The sequence below is a fragment of the Mus caroli genome, unplaced genomic scaffold (genome assembly GCF_978045245.1).
Source record: "Mus caroli unplaced genomic scaffold, Mus_caroli_1 scaffold_10, whole genome shotgun sequence".
Classification (NCBI taxonomy): Eukaryota; Metazoa; Chordata; class Mammalia; order Rodentia; family Muridae; genus Mus; species Mus caroli.
In genome coordinates this window covers 23,476,206-23,492,621 of record NW_028227265.1, presented here as the reverse complement: position 1 = coordinate 23,492,621, position 16,416 = coordinate 23,476,206, and the positions used below count along the sequence as shown (strand labels likewise).

General features: G+C 45.3%; 2 protein-coding genes across 3 annotated transcripts in view; one reads left to right on the top strand and one right to left on the bottom strand.

The window, feature by feature from the left end:
- Window positions 1-13,869: 13,869 nt before the first annotated feature.
- Ddx28 (DEAD-box helicase 28) lies at window positions 13,870-15,714 on the bottom strand. The gene has a single exon (XM_021170790.2). It carries the CDS (start codon window positions 15,699-15,701, stop codon window positions 14,079-14,081), a length of 1,623 nt encoding a protein of 540 aa, XP_021026449.1. The 5' UTR covers window positions 15,702-15,714; the 3' UTR covers window positions 13,870-14,078.
- A 58-nt stretch (window positions 15,715-15,772) lies between these two features.
- Dus2 (dihydrouridine synthase 2) overlaps window positions 15,773-16,416 on the top strand; it is a 41,180-nt gene continuing 40,536 nt past the window's right edge. For both annotated transcript variants that reach the window (XM_085843615.1, XM_085843614.1), the window contains exon 1: window positions 15,773-15,850. The gene's annotated coding sequence lies outside the window, so the exon portion shown is untranslated. The remainder of the gene's footprint in view (window positions 15,851-16,416) is intronic.

The window sequence follows — 16,416 nt, the reverse complement described above, 5'->3', positions numbered from 1 at the left end:
AAACCAAAACTGATCAGTCACTTCTGCTTTCTCCTCTGTGCTACAGAGCCCTTCCTCTCATCCCTTCCTGTTTCTGACTAGGGCCCACCTCTCTGCTTGGCATGCCAGACACAGCCTTGCCCTGTCACTGCTCTGGGTCCCCTTGAAGGGCTGCCTGTGTAAAGGCACTTGGCTTCTGGGGAGCCAGTGGGAGTCGTGGGAGGCCAGCATGTGTGGCCCATGTCTGGAAGAATGGCAGAACCTCGAGCTAGCTGCAGTAGAGACCCCTCATTTTCTCCTCCCACAAATGAGAAGGGTTTTAAAGATCTGCTGCTCCTGAGCTGTAATGAATAGGTTTGGAAAACTGGTGTGAGATAAATTTGTTAAGAACTGGTCCCACCCTTGTTGGCAGATACTCTTAGGACTGACTGGCTTCAACCATACTCTTGCCTCTAGCCTGATTTTAGCTAGATCTTGAATTCTTTCTTTCTTTCTTTCTTTCTTTCTTTCTTTCTTTCTTTCTTTCTTTCTTTCTTTCTCTCTCTCTCTCTCTCTCTCTCTCTCTCTCTCTCTCTCTCTCTCCCTCCCTCCCTCCCTCCCTCCCTCTCTCTCTCTCTCTCACTCTCTCTCTCTCTCTCTTTCTTTCTTTCTTTCTTTCTTTCTTTCTTTCTTTCTTTCTTTCTTTCTTGGGAATTTGTCCTAATGAAGTAAAGGCTATAGCTGGAAGTGACCTTGTTCTCTCTCTCTCTCTCTCTCTCTGTGTGTGTGTGTGTGTGTGTGTGTGTGGCAGGCTCACAGGAGCGTGTCCAGTGTTTGTGTCCAGTGTTTTTATCTCTATGTCATCGAGGCAGAGTATTTCCCTGAACCTGGGACTTGTTCCCACTGCCAGGTTAGGAATGAGCAAGGCCCACACATTCTCCTTTCTTACAGCCCACACATCTTGCATTGCAGGTATTCATGAGGCCATCCCCAGATTGTTACCTGTGATCCAAAGTCAGGTCCTCCAATGTACAACAAGCATTCTTAACCATCACGCCATCTCTGCAGCATCCCCCACCTGCTTCCTGAGGCTGTCTGTGTTGTCATGACAGCATCCCCCACCTGCTTCCTGAGGCTGTCTGTGTTGTCATGACTAGCCTGCAACTCTTGGGCTCAAGCTGTCTTCCTGCTAAGTCTCCCCAGTAGTGGGGTCTATAGGCTTGATCCACTGTCCTGCTCTAATGCCAAATACTAAGAGCGGACAAGAGGTCCAGAGCCAAACTCCAGGGGGACACACTTCATATTGACCCAACTTCTGGGACACCCTTTCCTTATTCCCCATCTCAGAAGCAGTTGCAACTCTTCTATTCCTCCCATGTGTGTGACACCCTTCTTTCCTCTGGTACCCACCAGCTCAGACAGGCCTGTGTTTGATGATGGCCAATATGTGTGTTTTCTAGGATGGCATAGTAAAGGTACCTGGATCTGAATGTGAGGTTTTATCAGAAGCCTTTAACAGCTCTGCTCCATGGAGTTTATCGTTTGACAAGCAAGCAAGCACACTTGGTTAAAAGTGTAGCCCTGGCTGTCCTGAAACTCTTGTAGACCAGGCTGGCCTCCAACTCAGAGATCTGTCTGTGTCTGCCTACCAAGTGCTGGGATTAAAGGCGTGCACCAAACCACTGTCCAATTAACTAATCTTTATTTATTCATTTTTTAATGTATTCACCATTGCTTTTTTCTGACACACCAGAAGAGGTCATCAGACCCCATTGCAGATGAGTCACCATGATGCATGTGAGTCACCATGTGGTTGCTGAGATTTGAACTCAGGACCTTCAGAAGAGCAGTCAGTGCTCTTAACAGCTGAGCCATCTCTCCAAACCCAGCTTTTAACTTTTGAACCATCTTTATAGCTCTGGTAATAATTATTTTAAATAGATTTATTTTATTTCATTTTTAAGTCAGTGCTCTTAACAGCTGAGCCATCTCTCCAGACCCAGCTTTTAACTTTTGAACCATCTTTATAGCTCTGGTAATAATTATTTTAAATAGATTTATTTTATTTCATTTTTAAGTGTGTGTGTGTGTGTGTGTGTGTGTGTGTGTACCCGAGTACAATGAATGAAGAGGCCAGAGGCATCACCGTCTCTGGAACCGGCGTTACATGCAGTTGTGAACTGTGCACCCTGGATGTTGAGAACTAAATTTGGGTCCTCTGTAAGGGTGGTGCTGATGCAGGCCATGCCAGTCAGGAGAACAGATAGGGTTTCTGCCTGCCTATGCCCTCTGCTCTGTTCCTAGATAACCATCTGCTGCCACTTTTTCCTGCCACACTGCCCCTCCCCCCCCCACTCCCCTGTGGCTGTACACCTGCCTCCACCTGAAGTGAATATCTGCTGCTCAGGTGTAGGCCAGGCTAGTCAGAAGATCAGGTAAGATGTCTACCTGCCCTTGGAACCCTCCTCCATCCCAAAGACCCAACCCACCGCCACCCCTTCCTGCCCCCACTTCCATGCCCCACCCCCACTCCAGTGGATGCCGGCTGCTCACTCAGATGCAGGCCACCCCACTCAGAAGAACAGTTTGCAGGCCACACCAGTTAGAGGAACTCCAGCCCCAAACTCAGGCAGAGATTTCCCGCTGGAGCAGAGACTACACCAAAGACTATGTATGCTACACGCCAGGCATGGTGGCTCACGCCTTTAATCCCAGCACTCAGGAGGCAGAGGCAGGCAGATTTCTGAGTTCGAGGCCAGCCTGGTCTACAGAGTTCCAGGACAGCCAGGTCTATACAGAGAAACCCTGTCTCAAGAAGCCAAAAAAAAAAGCCTATGCTACAATTGCAAATAGGTGGCCCACCCATGGATCACCTCCACTCTCTCAATGCCCTTCCCCTACTATCCCAATCCCTACTTCCCTTCTCATTATTGTCCCACCCCACCCGAACCTCCAGTTTGGGCAGAGACACCCTGATGGACCAAAGGCTACACTAGCCACCAGAAGTCCAGCCTCCAATTCAAACAGAAATTCCCTGCTGGACCAAAGGTCATGCTAGCTGCCAGGAATCCAGGCCACGAAGATCATAAGACCAAAGAGGAAACAGAAAACAAGGAACAAAACACACAACTAACAAGGACAAACTCAGAATTTGGCACCTAGATCTATAATCACGCCAAAGCCAGTGTAAGACACCAATGTAAGAGCAGAATCCACAACAGTCAGAGCAATGAGCCACCACCAGAGCCCAGCCTTCCTACTGCAGCACACCCTGAATATTCCAGCACAGCTGAAGCACAAGAAAATCAACTGAAAACAAACTTTATGAAGGTGATTGAGGTCTTTAAAGAGGACATGAATAAATCCCTTAAAGAAATCCAGGAAAACAGAAACAAACAATTGGAGGGGATGAATAAATCTTAAAGAAAACCAAGAAAAAACTAACAGTTGAAGGAAAGAAATAAAACTGTTCAATACCTGAAAATAGAAACAGACACAATAAAGAAAACACAAATTAAGCCAGGCGGTGGTGGTGTGCACCTTTAATACCAGCACTTGGGAGGCAGAGGCAGCCAGATTTCTGAGTTTGAGGCCAGCCTGGTCTACAAAGTGAGTTCCAGGATAGCCAGGGCTACACAGAGAAACCCTGTCTCGAAAAACAAAACAAAACAAAAAAGCCCCCAAACAAACAAACAAACAAAACCACAAACTGAAGGAATCCTGGAGATGGAAAATCTAGGTACGTGAACAGGAACTGCAAATGCAAGCATCACAAACAGAATGCAAACGATGTCAGAGAGGACCTCAGGCAATGAAGATACAATAGAATTAGGCACATCTGTCAAAGAAAATGTTAAATCAAAAAAAAAAAAAATCCCCGACACAAAACATCCAGGAAATCTGGAACAGCATGGAAAGATCAACCCTAAAATAATAGGAATAGAAGGAGAAAAATCCCAGCTCAAAGTCACAAAATAGTTATAACAAAAATGATAAATGAAAAATTTCCCTAATTTCCCTAAACTAAAAAAGGACATGCCTATAAAGGTACAAAAAGCTTACAGAACATCAAATAAATGAGCAAGAAAAGAAAGTCCCCCCACCACATAATAATCAAAGCACTAAACATAAACAAAGAAAGAATATGAAAAGCTGCAAGGGAAGAAGGCAAAATCACATATATAGGCAGACTTACTAGAATTACACCTGACTTTTCAACAAGACTCTGAATGCCAGAAAGGCCTAGACAGATGTCTCGTAGACTCTAAGAGACCACAGATACCAGTCTAGACTATTCTACCCAGCAAAGATTTTAGTCACTATAGATGGAAAAAACAATATATTTCATGACAAAGTCAAATTTAAATAACATCTATCCACAAATCCAGCCCTACAGAAGGTGCTAAAAGGAAAACTCTAACACAAGGGAGTTAACTACACCCATGAAAACACAGGAAATATTTATTACCTCAAGAAAACCAAAAGAAGGGAAGTGTGTACACAAACACACACACTATCACCACCACCAAAATAACAGGAACTAACAATCATTGGTTATTAATATCTATAAATGACCCAATTCTCCAATAAAAAGATGCAGATTGGATAGGAAAACAAGACCAACCCCTCTGTCACATTCAAGAAACAACTCAACATCAAAGAGAGACTTTACATCAGAGTGAAGGGTTGGAAAAGATTTTCCAAGCAAATAGATTAAAAAAGAAAGCTGGTAAGCCGGGCGTGGTGGCGCACGCCTTTAATCCCAGCACTCGGGAGGCAGAGGCAGGCGGATTTCTGAGTTCGAGGCCAGCCTGGTCTACAAAGTGAGTTCCAGGACAGCCAGGGCTACACAGAGAAACCCTGTCTCAAAAAAACAAACAAACAAAAAAAGAAAGCTGGTGTAACTACTCTAATACCTAACAAAATAGGCTTCAAAATTAGTCAAAAGAGATGGCAAAGGACACTTCATATTCATTAAAAAATTACACCACGATGACGTTGCCGTTTTTTGATGTTGTGTTGAGGCAGGGTTTCGATATGTGTAGTCTTGGCTGTCCTGGAATTTGCTCTCAAGCTCATAGAGATTCACCTGTCCCTGCCTCCTGAATGCTGGGATTAAAGGTGTGTGCCATCGCTGCTCAACTTTTCTTACTTCTTTATTTATTTATTAATTTAGAGACAGGGCATTTTTGTGTAGCTCTGGCTGTTCTGGAACTCGCTCTGTAGACCAGGCTGGCCTTGAACTCACAGAGATTTGCCTGCCTCTGCCTCCAGAGTGCTGGGATTAGTGGCATGTGTCACCATGCCCCGCTGATTCCTCAATTATTCCTCCCTCCCCGGCCTCACTTACTCTGGCTTCCAATGCTTCAATTCTTAACCCTACTCACTGATAGTAGGAGACTTCAATACCCTACTCTCACCAATGAACAGCTCATCCAGACGAAAACTAAACAGAGAAATATTGGAGCTAACAGACCTTATGAACCAAATGGACCCAACAGATATCTACAGAACATTTTACCTGATCACAAAATAATATACCTTCTTCTCAGCACCTCGTGGCACTTTCTCCAAAATTAACCACATGCTCAGTCACAAAAGAGAGAGCATCTCAACAGATACAAGAACATTGAAGGGCTGGAGAGATGGCTCAGTGGTTAAGAGCACTGACTGCTCTTCCAAAGGTCCTGAGTTCAATTCCCAGCAACCACACGGTGGCTCACAACCATCTGTAACGAGATCTGGCACCCTCTTCTGGATTCTGGAGTGTCCGAAGACAGCTGCAGTGTACTTACATATAATAAATAAATAAATCTTAAAAAAAAAAAGAAAATTGAAATAACCCCCTGCATCCTATCTGCTGGGATAACCTCTTCTTCACATTGTGTGAAGGTGTGTCTCTGTATATTCAATTGTTTATTCTGTACCTGAAGAGAGAGAAATGCTGGCAGGATCTTGGTATTGCTATCTTTATATCTCATGACCAGCTTCTCTATATTGTAAAAATTCGTCTTTCCTCACTAGCGTAGAGGCAATCTAGAATTATATCTGACTGGCTGTATTAAAGAACTGATGGCCAATAGCTGGGTGGGAAGCGGAGTGCAGAACTTGAGGGGGACAGGGGAACATGCTGAGAGAAGAAATGAGACAGGCAAGATTTGCCAGTGCGGACACAGAGATGACCAGATGGACCAGAACAGAGCAGAGAGGTAGAGCTAGCCACATGGTAGGAGGTAGTGCCAGGATTAGTCAGGTTTTAAGCTAGATGCTGGCTGGAAGACTGCCCTAGCTAAAAGACCTAAGAAAATATGAAAAAGCTTCTGTGTCATTTTTTATGCCACTGGTAGGTCCAAAAGTCCTGCTATATCTATCCGACTAGCACAGACTAAAGCTGGATTTCAACCACAGAAACAACAGAAAGCCTACAAACTCATGGAAACTGAACAACTCTCTACTGAATGACTACTGGGTCAAGGCAGAAATAAAGAAATTAAAGACTTCTTAGAATTTAATGAAAATGAATGCACAACATACCCAAACTTATGGGACACGATGAAAGTGGTGCTAAGAGGAAAGTTCATACCACTAAGTGCCTTCATAAAGAAATTAGAGATATCTCATACCAGCTACATAACAGTACACCTGAAAGCTCTAGAACAAAAAGAAGCAAACACCCAAGAGTAGTGGAAGGTGGGAAATAACCAAACTTGGGGCTGAAATCAATCAATTAGAAACAAGGAGAACAATACAAAGAATCAGTGAAATAAAGAGTTGGTTCTTTGAGAAAATCAACAAGATTGACAAACATTTATCCAAACTAACTACAAGACAGAGAGAATGTCCAAATTAAGAAAATCAGAAACTAAAAGCGGGACATAGCCTTGAACTTATTGTCACAGGAGACAACTTCCTGAACAGAACACCGATAGCTCAAACACTAAGGTTGACAATAAATGGGACTTCATGAAACTGAAAAGCTTCTGTAATGCAAAGGACACTGCCAATAGGACAACACAGAAGCCTACAGACAACATAGAATGGGAAAATATTTTCATCAATAGCATATCTGACAAAGGGCTATTATCCCAAAATACATAAAGAACTCAAGAAACTAGACGTCAACAGACCAAAAATTCCAATTAAAAAACGGGGTACAGATCTAAACAAAGAATTCTCAACAGAGGAGTCTCAAGAGGCTGAGAAACGCTTTTTAAAAATGTTCAACATCGCAGGGCATGGAGGTGCATACCTTTAATCCCAGCACTCAGGAGGCAGAGGCAAGCAGATTTCTGAGTTAGAGGCCAGCCTGATCTACAGAGTGAGTTCCAGGACAGCCAGGGATATACAGAGAAACACTGTCTCAAAAAACCAAAAAAAGAGCCGGGCGTGGTGGCGCACACCTTTAATCCCAGCACTCGGGAGGCAGAGGCAGGCGGATTTCTGAGTTCGAGGCTAGCCTGGTCTACAAAGTGAGTTCCAGGACAGCCAGGGCTATACAGAGAAACCCTGTCTCAAAAAACCAAAAAAAAAAAAAAAAAAGTTCAACATCCTTAGCCATCAGGGAAGTGCAAATTAAAAGGACTTTGAGATCCCATCTTATACTGGTCAGAATGGCTAAGATCAAAAAAATTTTTTTTAAAAAAAGATAAAAAACTTGGTCATGTTGGAGAGGTGGAGGAGCAAGGGGAACACTCCTCCACCACTGATGAAAATGCAAACTTGTATAGCCACTTTAGAATATGACAGTTTCTATGAAAACTGGGAATCCGTTTACCTCAGCTGTCCTACTCATGGGCATATCCCAAAGGATGCTCCATTCTACCAAAAGAACACATGCTCAACTGTGTTCATAGCAGCTTTATTCATAATAGCCAGAAACTGGGGGGCTGGTGAGATGGCTCAGTGGGTAAGAGCACCCGACTGCTCTTTCGAAGGTCCAGAGTTCAAATCCCAGCAACCACATGGTGGCTCACAACCATCCGTAACGAGATCTGGCGCCCTCTTCTGGAGTGTCTGAAGACAGCTACAGTGTACTTACATATAATAAATAAATCTTTAAAAAAAAAAAATAGCCAGAAACTGGAACAACTCAGATGTCTGTCAACCAAAGAATGGATAAACAGAGTGTAATACACAATATGTGATTACTCAGATGTTTAAAAAAAATGACACCATGAAGTTTTAGGCAAATAGATGGAACTAGAAAAAATAATCCTGAGTGAGATAACCCAGACACAGAAAGACAAACATGGTATGTACTCCTAAGTGGATATTAGCTGTTCAGTAAAGGATAATTATCACAGACCTAGGGAGTCTAAGTTACACGAAGGGCTTAGTGGGGACACGTGGATCTCCTGGGGAAGTGGGGAGTGAAATAGATTGCACTGGTAGACTGAGGATGGGTGGGGATGGAAACAGGAAACATCAGGTCAGGGAAGGGATGGAGGGAGAGAGTATAGGGAGAGACGACTGGAATTAAGGGTGGGCATAATGGGACAAGGTAGAAACATAGTACAATAGAAACTCTCTGGTGAAGACTCCTAGTAATAGGAGATACAGAACCTGAACTGTCCATCTTCTGTAACGAGGCGAGGCCTCCAGTGGAAGGACTGGGACACCACCCAAGTCACAAAACCTTCAACCTACAATTTATCCTGCCTGCAAGATGTGCTGGGCTAAGGGTGGGGCAGAACATGAGTGCCTGGCCAACCAATGACTGATCTACCCACATCACAAGAGAGAGCCCATGCTTGACATGGCTTCGAAAGCCTGGATAGCCCAGAGACCTAGGATAGATCCAAACACAAGGGGCCAAAAGAAAAATCAATTAAGTGATTCCTAATAATATTCTGCTACACTTGTAGACAATAGTCTAGCATCACTGTCATCTGAGAGGCTTTCATGTAGCAACCGATAGCAGCAGATAAGTAGATACAGAGACCCACAGCCAAACATTAGACAGAGTTCAGAAGGGTCCTGGATTGTAAGAGCCAGAGGGGTCAAGGACATCATAAGAAAATGTCCCACAAAACCAACTAACCAGGGCTCATAGAGACTCATGGAGACTTGAAGTGACAATCAGGAAGTTTGCATGGGTCTGACGGAGGTTCTCTGAATATATGTTATGGTTGTGTGGCTTGATTGTTATTGTGAAACTCCTAAGAGTGGGAGCAAGAGCTGTCTTTTATTCTCGTGCCTGTTTTTGGGAATTTCCCCCTCCTACTGGGTTGCCTCATCCAGCCTCGTAAACCCTTGATTACAAGGGTGTGTGCCTAGTCTTATTGTAACTTGTTATGCCGTGTTTAGTTGATATCCCTGGGAGGCCTGCTCTTTTCTGAAAGGAAAGGAGGAGTAAGTGAATCTGTGGGAGAGGAGAGATGGTGGGGGTGGGGTGGGGAGATGGGAGGAGATGAATAAGGGGAAACTGTGGTCAGGATATATGAGATAAGAGTGAATAAATAGCCCGACAGTGGTGGCACACGCCTTTAATCCCAGCACTTGGGAGACAAAGGCAGGCAGATTTCTGAGTTCGAGGCCAGCCTGGTCTACAGAGTGAGTTTCAGGACAGCCAGGGCTACACAGAGAAACCCTGTCTCAAAAAACCAAAAATAAAAAATAAAAAGTAAATATATATATTTTAAATAAATAAGTAAAATTTAGAAAGGGAGTTGCACTTGCACTTCTTAACCTCTGAGCCACAATATTGACATCTCCTAAACAGTAAATCTTAAAAATTTCTGGTGAGCACCTCTACTTTAAGCCTCTAGAAGGTGAAGGTAGGAGGATTGCTACAAGTTGAGGTCACGACTTATCTACCTAAAGAGTTGTAGGCCAGGTGAGCTACATACTGCAATTGTCTCAAGGAAAAACAAAAAGGAATAAAGGATTTGAAAGTACCACGCATGGTGGTACACACCTTTTATCTCAGCACTCAGGAGGCAGAAGTAGGCTGATTTCTGAGTTCAAGGCCAGCCTGGTCTACGTTGTGAGTTTCAGGATATCTAGAGCTACCCAGTGAGACAAAAAGGAGGGTGGGAGGAATTATTTTATAGCCCAAAGGGAAAGCTAAGTTGATAAAGACTAGGAGCTTTTAAAATAAAGAGATGGCATGTTATTTGTCCTCAATACGGAGTGTGAATAGTTGGACTCTGGGTCAGTGGTAGACCATTTCTTCTAATCATGACTAGAGAAATTCTGAGGGGTTACAGACAAACCTAAGAGGAATATACAGTCCCCAGTGAAGTTACATGTACCCCAAAGATTCCTTGTGCAGATAGATGCCTGGTATAGACTTACTTGAATAACAGGCTTCACAGGGGACAGAGGACAGGTTAGAATTAATATAAAAGATTCGATCAGTCATTCTCAGACAGGCAGACTTGTCTGCCGTATAGAGACAATGGGAATGCTTTCCTAAATAGTCCAAGTTGCTGTAGTTATATTACCATGGAAACTAAGGGGTGTGATGTCATCACTACCTACTGAGGTCACATATGGAACCTGTGACTTGAGGGATAGACTTCCAAGCCTTGATGTTTTAAGGGGAGCAGGGCAGAGGCAGCAAGGAATCCTGTCAGGGCTCTTCCACCTAGCCTATTTAAGTAGCCTACTTGAGCACGGCTGGGTGAGCACAACCCCAGCTGCCTCTGGAGGGTACAGAAACACAAACTCTGATGTTGGTCAGAGTGAAGTTTAACCTTACATAGCAAAATTGAACTTCCTTGCCCCTAAGAAAGGCAGACTTTTGGGTGGATTAGAGAGCCAGAGAGGGTGGATATGGTGGTGTGTATCTTTGATCCCATCTCTTGAGTTGGAGTCTAGCCAAGGCAACATTAGACTCTGTCTCGAAAGGAGAAAAAAAAAGTCAAATCTGAACAAGTGTAAAAGATATACCAGTTAGCAAAAATAAAAATCTGGGGCTGGAGAAACGGCTCAGCAGACAAGAGCACTGACTGTCTATAGGACCTTGGTTCATTTCCCAGCATCAACATAAAGACTAACAACAGCCTGTAACCCTAGTTCCAAGAGGATCCAGGGCCTTCTTCTGATCTTTGAGGGAACTGCATGATTAGGGTGCTCAAACATATATGCAGGCAAAACATCCATAAACATAAAAATCTAAAAACCAAGCCGGGCGTGGTGGCGCACGCCTTTAATCCCAGCACTCAGGAGGCAGAGGCAGGCGGATTTCTGAGTTCCAGGACAGTCAGGGCTATACAGAGAAACCCCGTCTCAAAAAACAAACAAACAAAAAACCCTGAATGGACACTCTTGCATGCACTTGGGAGTGGATACAGGGAGATCATGAATTCAAGCTCATCAAAAGTTATTAGAGCCTAAGATTAGCTCCACAAAGCACACAAACATTGATCTCAGCTAGACAGGGATGGCTTATTGAACAAACACCCTAATACTGATCAGGGTCAGGTCAGGGACATAGCTCAGAGTTATCTGAACTACGATATCAAACATTTCTCAAGGCAGGGGGGGAAACCCCTATAAAACCCACAATGAGTTCATATGCAGGTGCAGGAAGTGCTGCCCAGTGGTCAGGTCCGACCCAAGCCATTTTGAGAGATAACAGTTCATATTGACCTTTAATCTGAAGGGCCCTACGTAAATCTTTGTGGGATTTCTCAAGATTAACAAACCTCAGAACATACAGAACAGAACAGAACAGGGAATGTGGTCATCATGACCCCACTCTGAGTCATTTTTTCCTGTGTCAGTGACTGGCAGGCATATTACAGCAACAGTATGAAATAGCTGACAGGCATGGAACAAAATGGCTACAGCTATGATGGGGGGTGGGGGGAGGGTGGAGCAGACCTCAACAGAGTGTTTTCCTATCAACAAATAAATGCAATGTTTAAAAAAGGACCAAGCACTCATGGGCTCCCTCCAATAAATGTAGGAGTAATAATAAGAGACTGAGGTAGGAGGATCAGGAAGAGTAAGAGGTTAGCCTGCATTACAAAGTAAGACCCTTCCCAAAACTGAAACTGGGTGTGGTGGCGTAGGAGAGGCATATATGAGGTATATGCTGCCACACCCAGCTTTAATCCCAGCATTTGTGAGGCAAAGGTAGGAAGAGCTAAATTTGAGTCCAGTGTGGTCTACAGAGCAAATTTCTTGCAGCAGCATAATGAGAACCTGTCTCAAAAACCAAAAACCAAAAACCCCCAACAACTTAAAACTGAAAAGACAAAACCCAAAAATAGGCTCCTTCTACCCCTGCCAAATTTAAACAATGAAATCTCTGGAGCTGGAGAGATGGCTCAGCGGGTAAGAGCACTGACTGCTCTTCCGAAGATCCTGAGTTCAAATTCCAACAATCACGTGGTGGCTCACAATCACCCTTAATGAGATCTGACGCCCTCTTCTGGTGAGTCTGAAGACAGCAACAGTGTACTTATAGTAATAAATAAATCTTTTGGCTGGAGTGAGTGAACCACATGAAGGCTCACAACCATCTGTACAGCTAGAGTGTACTCATATACATAAAATAATTTTTTTTTAAAAAAAGGAATCTCTGGACTTATCCAAGGTCACACAGATAATGTATTTGCTTTTAGAAAAATTCTTTTTCACATTTACTTTTTGTTTGTGTGCCTGTGTGCGTCATGCTGCACAAGGTGGTGCTGAGCTCAGAGGACAACTTGAGGTAGTCGGTTATCTCCTTCCCCCATGTGGATTCGGGAAAGGAACTTGGGTTGTCAGACTTGATGCCAGGTGCCATAATCCATTTAGTCACTTCATGGGACCCTGAAGCAGTGGTTTTTGTGTTTTTTGTTTTCCCAGCAACACTACAACACTACAGCTTCATATTATTCATGATGGGATTTCAGATTTATAGCTGACAGAAACATGATGATAAGCTCATCATATTTACAAGTGTTGTAGGTGATTATATTTAAAGTTGGGAGGATGTTAAAAGTGTTGGAAGGGAGAACAGTTCTTGCTAATGACATTACAGAGTGGGACTGGCAGGGTATTTTTGTAGAAATAGTATTTTGTAGAAAACACACTCCTGGCATAGCGACATAAAACCAATGGGCAACCCTTTCCTTTTCCTTTTCAAAACACACAGGCTTGGAGATGCAGCAGTAGAGCACTTGACCAACAAGCTTGAGGTCATGGGGTCAAACTGCCAGTATAGTAAAACAACCATGACAAAAAGAAACAACAGCAGCAACAACAAAAACCAAACAAGGACTTAGATTGATGGCCCAGTAGGTCAGAGCGCATACTTGCAGAGGACCAGAGTGTGGTTTCCAGCACCTGCCTGGGGACAGTCACAATTGCATGTAACTCCAGCTTCAGGGGACCTCACTCACTCTCTTAAATTCTGAAAGTGCCTGCTTCATGTGCACTTAAGCACACGCACATACCACACACACACACAACTTCAAAATCAATCCAAAAGAAAAAAAAAAAATCAAACCAACCCAAGCCAACAAAATCCTACATATGGTAGAGTGTAAATCATAAAAATCTACTGAACTCTGTTCAAATGGTGGTTACTATTACAGATGCCCCCCAAAAAACATATTAGCTAAGTGAACTCAGAGATCCACCTGTGTCTGCCCCCTGAGTACTGGATTAAAGGCATGGGACACCACTACCAGGAAAGGGACCCTGTCTTTAAAAAAGAAAGGAAGATTACTAGAGACCAAGTCTATTGTGTGATATACAGTGCCAACTTGTTTCAAAACACACTGACAAATCACTTTTTAAAACTCATAAGAGGTCCACTGAGATAGCCCAGTGGGTAATGGCACTTGTCAAGCAAGCGGGATGATCTTAAGTTAGATCCCTGGAACACACAGGAAGGTGGAAAGAGAATCCTGACTACATAAAACTGCCCTCTGACCTCCACACACACAATTAGAAGAAAGAGAAATCATTACATTATGGAAAGTCAAAATCCACTTTATTTTCTGAACGTTACTTTCCAATCCTGTCCAGTAGTTTATTTTTCAAATCTCCAAACAATTTATCATGCTTTCAGAGAGGCAAGGGCTGGTGTGTGACCCAATGTCACCCAATGATAAGTGTTCAACTTCCCTGGACCCCCAGGAAGATTCCTGCTCTAGCACTAGATACAAGCCAGCCAAAAATCAGGCCTTTTGAGGCAAAGGGTCCCTCACTGAAGAAGCTAGTCCTGGAAGGCTTCTCCTTCGGCGAGCTGCCAGTTCAATTTTCTGAACCAGGCTCACATCCCAGGGGTGGGTCACAAAACTGATAACGGACCCTGGCACTTCGCTGCCCACACGACCCACCCGTCCTGCTCTGTGGATGTAATCCTGCAGGGTAGGGGGGAAATCGTAATTGATAACCACTTCCACGTGGACACTGTCTAGGCCTCGGGAGGCGATGTCTGTGCAGACAAGTATGTTCTGGGAGCCCTTCTGGAAACTCTGGAAGATACCTGCCCTCATTGAAGCTGGCATTTGCCCTTGCAGCCTTAGATGTTGAATCTTATGGTCATCCAGAATGTACCCAAGCCAGTTCACTGTGCTGGCGCTGTTGCAGAATACCAGGACAGTTCCCGAGGGTTCCATCTTATTTGCTTTGTCCTGCTGTTTGAGGATCTGAACCAGTTCTGTTACCTTGTCTGATCCCTTCAGTCTCATAAATGTCTGTCTGACATGAGGCATGAGACAGTGCAGCTTGGAGCTGGTAATGGTGGTCAGATTGTCTGGACTAGTGACTTTACTCAGTAACTGGTTTAGGCCTTCTGGAAACGTGGCTCCCACCAGCACTAACTGGGCTTTGGGATTAAAGGGGTCTTCTAACTCGGCTGGACTTTCTGCTATAGGGCTCTTTTCCAAGATGTAGTCCACCAGTTCCAGGAAGCTTTCATCTAACAGTGTGTCTACTTCATCTAGCACTATGAAGTTAAGATGCTGTAAGCTGATCAGTCGACTTTTCAGAGCCTTCCACAGCGCCCCTGGAGTAGCCACTAGCACATCGGCTGCCGGTCGTTTATACAGCTGAAGTTTGAGCCTACTCATCCCGAGGCCTCCGCCAAGTTCTATCACCTGCAGGCCCAAGTACCCACCCAGTGACTGGGCCACTGCCTGCACCTGTTCAGCTAGTTCTCGGGAAGGTACCAGAACCAAGCCTCGAGGAGCCGTGGAACTGCGGGAGTCCAGGTCTGACCCTCTCAGGAGCCGCTGAAATAGGGGCAGTAGGTAGCTAAGCGTCTTGCCACTGCCAGTTTCCGCAGCGCAAAGGAGGTGGCGGCCGCGAAGCAGTGGGGGTATGGTTTTCGACTGCACTGAGGTTGGCTGCACAACTTCGGGGACAGCCTCCTGAAGCGCCAGCAGCACTCGGGGTTCCAGACCCAGGTCCACGAAGCTGCCCCGGGACGAAAGGTTTCTCAGGGCGGGCGCCTCTTGCTGCACTCGCTCTATGGAGAAATGGTCTTGCCGCGATCGCCGATGCTTCCAGCCACGGGAAGCCAGTGGCGCTCGCTCCCAACGGCCCAGCGTGAGGCGTGCGGGCTGGTTCAACTCCTGCCGCCGCGCCGAGACCAGCAGGGGACCGGGACGCACTAGCACCGGCCGCTGCAATCTCCCACGGCCGCTCTGTCGCTGTTCCTGCCGTCGCTGCAGAGCCCGCGGAACGCGCACCACTGGCAAGGACTGGTCGGAACCGCGCACCACTAGGTTCCGTCGAGGCTCCAGAAGCAACCGTACTGCTAACGACAGCAGCCGCGATGGCCCGGCTAAAGCCATATTTCCCTTGATGCAGAAGAGGCGCGCTAGTGACGTCAAGCACGCGACCGTAGTCTGGAGTACGGTGGCTGGCGCGGATCAGGGTGGCGTGTGGCGCTGCAGCACCGGCTGGAAGGAGGGAGGATCCTTAAGAGTTCAGTGGCTGCGAGGTCTGTAGGTTTCCACCCGGCATGGCGATGTCCAGATTGGGGTCATCTTTGGGGAAGGGTACTCGGTGGAAGCAGGAGTGGGAGTCCGCAGTAGGAGGGGGCCATGGGTCCCTGGCTCAAGGAATCGAGTGAGGATGGCCTCTGTCATTTGAGTGCTTAATTTCTGAGAGTCTTAACTTGTGGTCTTCATTGCCTCGCTCATTCATCCCATAGAACTCCAAGGGTACAAAGTTTCCGTAGATATGCAATCCACTCAAAGCCTGGGTGATGCAAGTTTGCTGAGACTCTGAATGAATGGTAGGCCAGGGGACTGAGACAGAAGTTGGGAGTCTGGGTTGAAGCTCATCCCAGTTCTCTAGTTTAGAACTCAGAGTGCATGCTGGTGGCCTTCAGCTTATTTCGTCTTTGAAGTTAGAGAGATAGTCTCCGTTCTTTCAGGTGTAGTTTCTCAGTTTTTTACACTTTGTCCCTACCTCTCCAGGCAAGTTTCACCCTCCGTTCCTTGTCACCCCACCTTCATGCATCTCAGCCTGGACCCATCACTCTAGCGGTCTGCTCATAGCCAC